The sequence below is a fragment of the Sinocyclocheilus anshuiensis genome, unplaced genomic scaffold (genome assembly GCF_001515605.1).
Source record: "Sinocyclocheilus anshuiensis isolate Anshui unplaced genomic scaffold, SAMN03320099.WGS_v1.1 scaffold665, whole genome shotgun sequence".
NCBI classification, from domain to species: domain Eukaryota; kingdom Metazoa; phylum Chordata; class Actinopteri; order Cypriniformes; family Cyprinidae; genus Sinocyclocheilus; species Sinocyclocheilus anshuiensis.
Genome location: NW_015537961.1, coordinates 132,297 through 142,479, shown reverse-complemented (window position 1 = coordinate 142,479; position 10,183 = coordinate 132,297). Strand labels below are relative to the sequence as shown.

The 10,183-nt window shown below is 34.3% G+C and overlaps 1 protein-coding gene across 1 annotated transcript in view; it reads right to left on the bottom strand.

Annotated features, from left to right (window-relative positions):
• Positions 1-10,183, bottom strand: part of LOC107667027 (AT-rich interactive domain-containing protein 4B-like) — a 97,706-nt gene that overhangs the window by 28,880 nt on the left and 58,643 nt on the right. Inside the window, exons 8-13 of the mRNA XM_016458609.1 lie at positions 8,615-8,694; positions 6,846-6,922; positions 4,756-4,898; positions 1,405-1,477; positions 901-995; positions 713-810 (exon numbers count right to left, since the gene is read on the bottom strand). Of these exons, the coding sequence (XP_016314095.1) occupies positions 713-810; positions 901-995; positions 1,405-1,477; positions 4,756-4,898; positions 6,846-6,922; positions 8,615-8,694 (566 nt within the window). The remainder of the gene's footprint in view (positions 1-712; positions 811-900; positions 996-1,404; positions 1,478-4,755; positions 4,899-6,845; positions 6,923-8,614; positions 8,695-10,183) is intronic.

The window sequence follows — 10,183 nt, the reverse complement described above, 5'->3', positions numbered from 1 at the left end:
GTCAGATTTATCCATATGTCTGCTCTTCTCTTACTCCCACATATTGACATTTTTGAACGTTTTATGAGACGTGCAGCAAGAGTATTAACTTATCTATTAGCACATCTAACCTCCGAACCACGCAGCAGATTCATTCTGAATGAATCTCTTCCCAAATCGTCCCTCTCTAACATTTTCGTCTCGTTTTTATTCGTTGACGAAAATGTCAATAGATTTACGTCATAGCTTTTGTCATTCAAAAAGAGTTTTAGTTCGTTATCGTCAGTGAAAAAAAATGCCGTTCGAAATTTTAATTAGTCAACGAAATTAACACTGTGGTCAACTTATCATCACTGCACCATTAAACACCTAACTGCTAACAGCTGTGTCAATAATAACTCAACCAGAATGCAAATTGAGCAATTTGGTTAAAAATTATAAGCTAAAATGTTGCCTTGGCAAATAACTGAACTTAAGTTTTTTTTATCTAATATTTACAGTCTGCTTTATTTAAGCTTTAGTTCGATTAATAAAACTGTTTTAATAGTAGTAAGCAACAACGATAACTCTGGATAGAAGACGTGTGCCACATTTTGCAACAGCTCTGCGCTAACAGACAGAACAGATGCATTCAGTGCTTGTTCTTTGCAAGCTTTTTTACAATAACTAAGAGCAGCTCGTGGTTTGCTGTCATTGTCTCTCTGTGAAAGGGGCTGATGAAGGATGTACGTACTTTCTGTAGGCGCATTTGACGTTGTAACCGGCTGCGGAGTGGAGCACGGGGATGCCCAGATCCTGATACACCTGCTTCCAGACAGATCCGCTCTCGATCTGAAACACAGGGAGGAACACGTCGAGTCAAAGCTACTGCAGACTGTGCCAGCGTTCAGCTCTACGGGGAGGATCACAAATAAAACTCACATTGTCAAATCCTCCGAGCTTATGCACCAGCCGGTAGAGTTGAAAAAGATTCAGGTTCCTGTAGCCCAGCACCGGTCGCTTATTGATAGGAGTTCCTGAGCAGAACAGTAAAGAAGCTAGTTAGCTTAAAAGTAAAAAACATTAATGCATCTGGCAGATGCTTTATCAAAAGCGGCTTACATTGCATTCAAGATATGCATATCATCATGCATTCCTCTCACCTCCAGTATTTGTTTATTGTTAAGCAAAACTATTAACAAATCATTTTCGGAATAAAATAAAATAAAAACTAAAATAAAATAAAATAAAATAAAATAAAACTGAAAAAAAGTTGAAGCACTAAAATTACTAAAACTAGAGAATTTTTTATTTTTTTAAATGACAAAAGCACATAAAAAGACTAAAATAAACAAATTAAAACAAAAACTGAAAATCTAAAAATAAAAGCAAAATTTTAATAAATGCTACAATAGCATAAAAAAATACTAAAATAACACTGCTCACCTCTGTCCTCCATAAATTTGTAAAGCTGCTGTAGGAAGTTGTCTTTCTCTTCTGGGAACGGCTCTACTTCCTCCTGCGTACAGGAAATACAAACACAGAGAGTTGGGTGTCATTCAGAGGCTTTTAAAAAACTAGTTAGTCACACTGCAAGCTACTAACCAAAAGTAGTTAACTACACTGAAGCTATTTAAGGAGACAGTCTCTTCTGCTCACCAAGGCTGCATTTATTTGATCAAAAATATAATAATTCTGAGGATCATGTGACACTGAAGACTGGAGTAATGATGCTGAACATTCAGCTTTGATCACAGAAATAAATTACATTTTATCAGATATTCACATAGAAAACAGCTATTTTAAATTGTAATAATATTTCAGAATTATTATATTTTTGATCAAATAAATGTAATTTATTTCTGTGATCAAAGCTGAATTTTCAGCATCATTACTCCAGTCTTCAGTGTCACATGATCTTCAGAAATCATAATAATATGATGATTTGCTGCTCAAGAAACATTTCTGATTATTATCGGTGTTGAAAACAGTTGTGCTGCACAATATTTTTGTGGAAACTGTGATACAATATTTTGTAACAATATAAAATGCCTTTACTGTGACTTTTGATCAATTTAATGCATCCTTACCAAATAAAAGTATTTAATTCTTAAAAAAATAAAAAACCTTACTGACCCAAACTTTTTAACAGTATTGTATAACACAGAAAATGACAAAAAATAGAACTAATAACACAAACAAAACAATCAAATCAAAATAACTGAGCTGAAAAAAAAGGATAATTAACAGGGTCTGATTAATTATTTTGATGCACAACACAAACATAAAATGGTGAGCAAGGGCTCAAAAGATTCAGTTTCTCTTTCTTTGAGAAGACTCAGTTAAATGAAGTGATTCACTTAAATGAATCGGACCTTTCAGTGCTTCATTTGCAAGAGAGAGAACAAAGAGCAGCTGATCCCACATGAAAAAATACTATAGTAATTTATAGTAAATACTGTACTTGGACTTGCTTGAGACTTGAAGGTTAAGACTTGAGACTTACTTGTGACTTGCACATGTGTGACTTACTCCCAGCTCTGATTACTATAGTTGTTATATTACCACAGCAACTATAGAATTACCACAACAAGTTAATTCAAGTACTTTAGTATAGTATGGTTCAAAAACACTATAGTATTTACTATAAATTACTATAGTATTTTTTCATGTGGGATCGTTCGTAAAGCTGCGCACAACAGGAGATGAACATTAGCCATGTAATGTTTGGTTGCTACTTGTTGGAAAAAACAGCTCGTTACAGTACCATTATGAAGACTGTCTGGCTGTGATGTGTTTTCCTCTAAAATCTGGTTTATGTAACTATGACAGCACACACACACACACACACACACACACAAACACACACAAACACGCACAAAAACACGCACCAACACACACACAAATGTGCACAAACACACACAAACAAATGCACAAACACACACACAAACACACGCACCCACACACACACACAAAGACACACGCACACACACACACACACACACCACACACACACAAACACACACACACACACACACACACACACACACAAACACACACACAAACACACACACACCCAGCCGCAGCTCTGACAGCTTTAATGCAGGTCTGAGTAACAGCGAAACCTGTCATCACACGCACAAGCTGTTCATCGATCACTCTTTCATGAAGAAACGGGCCGCTCAAAGTCTAAAGGTGATATTTTGTGGTCAACAAATCAAGGTAAGCAAACGGCTGATGACAGGAGCTCGTGCTGTAAGAGTGAAAGCACCTCTATATCAGCACACGTCTACATAAGCATCAGCGCAGATCCTCTAATGCAATCAGATTCAGAGTTTTATGGAAGCTTGTTACTGCCAGGGAATTAAAAAATAAAAAAAGCAATTGTGACTTAAAATGCAGACTTTTTCGCCTCAGAATCGCAAGTTTACATATCTTCAACTCTGACCATGAAATATGAAATAAAAAAGGTCATTTTGAGTTTATGTCTCACCATTCTGACTTTCATTCCTCAGAATTCATTGTTTTTTTTGTTTGTTTGTTTCTGCCACAGAGTAAAAAAACAACAACAACAACAAATTCTGAGTTTATATCTCACAATTGTTTTTTCGTTAATGCCACTAAATATAAAATAAAAAAGTTGATTTCAATCACAATTCTGACTTCTTTGGTTCCTCAGAATTCATTGTTTTTTATTGTTTCCGCCACAGAATAAAAAATAAAAAGGTGATTGTGACTTTTTATCTCAAAGTGACTTTTCCCCCTCACAACTGCAGGTTTATATCTCACAAAAAGTTTTTATTTTACAATTCTTTTTTGGAATTGCGAGTTTATATCTTGCAATTCTGACATTTTTTTCTCAGAATTCATTGTTTCTTTGTTTCTGCCACAGAATAAAAAGGGATTTGCTATTTTTGAACTCAATTTTTCCCTCAGAATTGCAAGTTTATATCTCAGAATTCTGACTTTTTTCTTGCATTTCTGAGTTTACATATCACAATTCTCTCTTTTTTTTTTGTTTCTGGCATGAAATAAATATAAAATGGTAATTTCCAGTTTTTATTTCACTAGTTTTACTCACAACTGCTAGTTTATATATTTTTCCTCTGAATTCATTCAGATTTTTTTTTTTTTGGTTTCCGACACACAATAAAACATAAAAAGGGTTTTTGAATCAGTTTATCATTTGTTCATTTGATTTTTGATTTAATATTGCAAATAGATAAACGAAAAAATTGTCATTTTTCATTTTTCATTTGTTCAAAATAATCGAAAAACAACGATTCGGCTTGATTTTTCGTTTTTGCTTTCAGAGGAAGAAAATTAATTTGTCAGTCTGGTCGTTTGATGAGAAAGAGAAGAAATGTATTTGTAATAAACACTTTAAGAATCCATACAGTGGAGGACTTTTATTCTCTGTAAGAACTGATCTTTGGTTGACCAATCAGCAGAAAGGGGCGTTTCATTCCCGCTCATGTGTGGAGATCGAATATTTAAGCTGTTTATTGATTTTCTACCTCTGAACGCAAAAACGAAAAATCAAGTCGAATCGTTGTTTTTCACTTTTTTTTTTTTTGAAGAAGTGAAAAACGGAAAAGGTGCTGTTTCAAAAGAACGAATGATACACAGATTTTTTTTGATACTTTTTATCTCAAAATTCCGATTTTCTTTTTTCTCAGAATTCTGAGTTTACATCTTGCAATTCTGTTTTTTTTTCTGCCACGGAATCTACTTTTTTTTTGTTTTTACTCTCACATTTCTGACTTTTCTTCTCAGAATGGCGAGTTTCTATCTCACCTCTTCCTCCTCGCTGCTGGCCTCTTTCTCATGTTCCTCCTCCTCTTCATCATCCTCACTGCTGGAGCTTTCATCCTTCACCTCCGTCCTCCACGTGTTGGGCACAGTGCGGTTACGCTGGAAATCCCACGCTGCATCTAACGCTGTGAAACACGAACAGCGACAATGAGATCACAATGTGCTCCATGTGACTGGAATTTTTTTTTTCTTTTTCATCGGCCCTTCAAACTTTAATTTGAAGCAAAAACATACAAGACATTAGATACAAGACTGTACATAATATGGTTGCAAAGGGGTGGAAAATTTCCGGAAACTTTCCAAAAATCCATGGAATATTCTAAAAAAATCCTGGAAATTCCAGAAATTTTGGAAACTTTCCAGGATTTTTTTTTGGAATATTCCAAATTTACTGGAAATTTTCCACCTTTTTGCAACCCTAGTACATAACACTTTAATGATGTAAAGAAATACAATCCCATGAATCTTTGCAAATTACAACATTTAATTGGATAAATGTAAAAATAATTGATTTAAACATGTTAATTATGTATATGGAAAAAATATATTTTACATTTATAACAAAATATGTATATTCTGTACACCGGGTCAAAACTGCATTGTTGAGAGTGAGAAAAGAAAAACAAACAAACAAAAAAAAACACAGACAAGTTGCATCAGTGTATGAGCGACATTATATTACTACATTCAGAAATAACAAAGTGCAATGTAAATAAAACCAAAACATTATAAACATGTATTTCAGTTTCCCTTCAATTTTTCAAATTCCAGAACACAACATGAATGAAAAATGTAAGTATAAAACAAACATAAATTAAAGTGGCATTCATTATAAACAACATTTACTATAAATGGCAAGCCTAAACAAATTCATTTAAAGCCAAACTGAAAGCAGCGGCGTGTGGGAAATGTGTTATACGAATAAACTTCTAAATGTGTGTGTTCAGCATGTGTTTGTGTGCTTTATGCTAACTTCATTATATAAGTCGCTTTGCAATATAAGCAACAGCACATTTCAGAGGATAAAAAAATATTATTATAGTTTTTGTTAATATTTTGAATTAGATTTTATTGTTGTATTTTCTGTTTTCATTTTAAATTTACTTAAAGGGGTCATATGATGCGATATCAATGTTTACTTTCTCTTTGGAGTGTTACAAGCTCTTGGTGCATAAAGAAGATCTGTAAAGTTGCAAAGACTAAAGTCTCAAATCCAAAGAGATATTCTTTATAAAAGTTAAGAGTCAACCACACCTACCTAAAACGGCTCGTTCTAACACGCCCCCACATGTCTACCTCACTATGTGGGAAGATTTGCATAACACCGCCCAAATGTTCACACAAAGAAAGAAGGCGTAACTTTTAGTCTCACTGTAGTTTTGTTGACGCTGCAGCCATGTCGTGAAGACGCTGTGTGTTTCGTTGTGAAAGCAAAACTACTTTGTTTGGTCTTCCAAAAGAGGACGATATCCGCTTTGTCATGCCTAGAGCTGATCTGTGCTGGTCGCTGAGGGACCAATTTTCACCGTGAACGCTCTTCCCTGTACACACTCTCCTTTTCTGTCCTCTCTTTTTCACCATTATCATGTGTTTCCAAAACATTCCGGTTGTCTCTCCACAAAAATGTGTTTTTTTTAATTTAAACCGCATAAACACATTTCATTACACCAAATACACAAAATAATGTTCTTTTTAGCAGCATCATATGACCCTTTAAAGTTTTGGTCTTTTTAAAAAAAATTTTTTTTATTAGTTTTAATTTATTTTTAAATATGTTTTTTATTTCAAAATATTAATAGTTTTTAAAATATTTATATTTTTTAAATTTGTAGTTTTAGTTGATTTAGTTTTAGTTATTTTAATACTTTAATTTAAACTAAACAAAAATGAGAAATGTTGCCTTGGCAACTTGCTGAAATAATTTTTTTTTTTTGTATGTATATATTTACACACACACACACACATATATATATTCAAGTAATGAAAATGTTTTGTTTTCTTTATGGTTTATAGTTTATAATTATACTCCTGCCCTGAATACACACTGACCCATGCGTCACACTTGTTCTCACCTGGTTTGAGTCCTGCGTCCGCTTTAGGAGCTTTCTCTTCATCCAGCTCTCGAATGTCTTTCCGCAAAACTGTGTAACTATAAGACAAAATACAACACTGTCAGCAGTGATTCATTACATAGGAGAGAACACATAATAAATCACCGTCATCTCTGAGTTAATTACTGCTCATATTTCAACACACTGCCGTATGAAACAGCATTCTGACTTTACAATCCATTACGAGTACCATTAAGTATCTACGGAATTTTCTTATTGCATTTAACTGTATAATATGCTTGCAAAGACATGAATGTGACAGTTTAAGAATTTATTTCAGACATCCACATCAAATCAGCATCATCACACTGCTTCCTGAGGGACTTCTTTAAAAATGCACCGAATTTACCAACAAAACCTTTATTCTGGGAAAACAGCGGTTATGTAATCAAGCAACAGGCCATTTCTCAGCACCAGATATGAAGATCGGCTCTTTTTATTCAGGCAAACAACCAATCAGTAAGTCTATCATCCCTTTAAAAGTATTTGGACACCTAAAAATCACAGTTGAAATAACTACACGTCATTTATTACTGTGCTGAAACTCTGCAGATGTTTTCTCAGTGCTTTAAATCGGCTGCTGTTTTGCTGGTTTTTAGTGGATATATGAAGTCACAGACGTCCTGAAGTGTCCAAACACCTTTATTGAGGTCATTATTAGCTAGCAGACATGCCTCTGTTCATTAATATATTTATAAATCTACATGGGACAGAGATGTCATGACTGTGCCAAAGCAGACACTAGCGGGAGCAGTGAAGATGAGCGCTTACACGAGTACAGAAACCCATTCACAAGCCTTTCATTGTTAAATGATGTCTATGCGCTACAGTACAAGAGATTAATACTTTTATTCAGCAAGGACGCATTAAATCGATCAAAAGTGACAGTGAAGACATTTATAATGTTACAAAAGATTTCTATTTCAAATAAATACTGTTCTTTTGAGCTTTCTATTAATCTGTAAATCATGAAAAATAAAATGTATCACGGTTTTCACAAAAATATCGGGCAGCACAACTGTTTTCAACATTGATAATAATCAGAAATGTTTCTTGAGCAGCAAATCAGCATATTAGAATGATTTCTGAAGATCATGTGACACGGAAAATTCAGCTTTGATCACAGAAATAAATTACATTTTAATATAAATTCACTTAGAAAACAGTTATTTTAAATTGCAATAATATTTCACAATTTTACAGATTTTACTGAATTTATCAAATAAATGCATCCTTGAGCAAAACAGACTTCAAAAACTAAAATAAATCTTACCGACCCCAAACATTTGAACAGTAGTGCATTGACTATATATAAGGTTTTGTGAGATTTTCATACATGAAGCTTGAGATTTTATTATCTGTATTTGTTAAATAATGCACCACTTTTACAGCTGCTCATTAAAAAGAGAAACTCTAATACGCCATATTAAACGTTTGCATGCAACGCAAACAAATATCCCACAGAAATGCATTGAAGGAGGAACTAAGCAACCTGTATAACGGCGGTTCTCACAGTTTTCATCTTTCAGGAGGTTAATCTGAGATGGGTGTTTAACTACAATATTCTCCGTCTCTCCCTACTTTAGCATTCGGCTTTCTGTTTAATGGATGTTGTGTAAAAACACATTTATATAAAGCACACGTGACGTTTTCATAGCTTGACTTTTCTGCACCTCTAGAGCTAAAAGTAGAAGCACAGACAGAAATAACTTCATTTGAAAGTTACTCACAATTTTCCATCTTTGAAGGAGCGAACAAAAACGTTGTCTTTCTTCAATGTCACATCTTCGTGACAGTCTGGAGAGATGACCTTTAGACAAGGAAGAGAAACAGAGGATGGATGAGCACGTCAATGAGGGTTCGGCACAGAAAACTGCTAAATGACTAAATGTAAATGTAAAACATCATTTGATGTCGTTTTAGTCACCAAGTCATTTGTCTCCATTTGCAAAGAAAAGTTTCACACCTGAAGAAATGAATGCTAGACAAACTTCAAAATATTTCATTTATTATTATATGTAAATGTATTACCTTTCCAGCTGTTTGTACCAATTAAGTTAATAGTTAATATTTAATGACAGAAGTCTCTTCTGCTCACCAAGGCTACATTTATTTGATTAAAAATACAGTAAAAACAGTAAAATTGTGAAATATTACCAAAAAAAAATTCTATGTGAATATATTTTAAAATGTATTTTATTTCTGTGATCAAAGCTGAATTTTCAGCATCTTTAACTCCAGTCTTCAGTGTCACATGATCCTTGAGAAGTAAGCAAAGGCTGCTGAAAATTCAGCTTTGCATCACAGGAATAAATTACATTTTAAAATATATTCACATAGAAAAGAGTTACTTTACATTATAATAATATTTCACAATTTTTTATCAAATAAATACAGCCTTGGTGAGCAGAAGAGACTTCTCTCAAAAACATTAAAAGCATCATAATTAATCCAAAATTTTGAAACGACAGATACACCCCTGTCTTTCAGCAGAAGTCACCTTTGACCTCAGTTGAGCAGCAGGATGGGCGTCACCAAACCCCTGGAGCACATGTCACAGCCGTTCATTTGCTTTGTTTTCTCTCTGAATGCTGTGATTCTGCCCAGAGCCGTGAGGAGGAGCCAGAGAGCGACGCAAAACACTACGCCAACAACAACAACTCACACAGAGCTAGCAGGGATATTTAAAGGGACAGCGTCTGGTTCGCCGTGACTCTGTGAATCATCAACTACTGCATGCAAACGAGGGACAGACAGAGCGTCTGTTAGCAGTGAGGACAGACGCCGCGCAACACATGCTAATTCAGGAAGGAACGTGTAGTTTAATACCGCAGGAAGAATCTCTCCTGATCATGAGGTTTAAAGCTGAAGCATGTCATTTTCTGTATGTTATAATAGTGTTTGAGGTGTCAGGTTAACGAGTCACTGTAAGTCAGTCGCTGGTAGTTTGATGTCCTAAAAAAAAGGGAAATACCATGACGCTTTTAAAACTCTGATCTGCTTCTGTCTCAGTTAATGACGTGAGTTCTGGATGGGACTATATGGATGGCCTAGTTAAAAATATAATTTAGCTAAAACAGGCATGGAAAATACCATATTGGCTCGAATATAAGACGACCCTGATTATAAGACGACCCCCCTTTTTCCAGATGTACCTTTTGGAAAAAGGCTTTTTAAAAAACAAATCTTGTTTTTTCTCAGTAAAACACATTTTGTCTTCGATTATTTTCATATTGCATATTTTTCCTATTTTAATTTTTGTTTTGAAAGTATGGTAAAAACTGGTAAAATGTACCAAC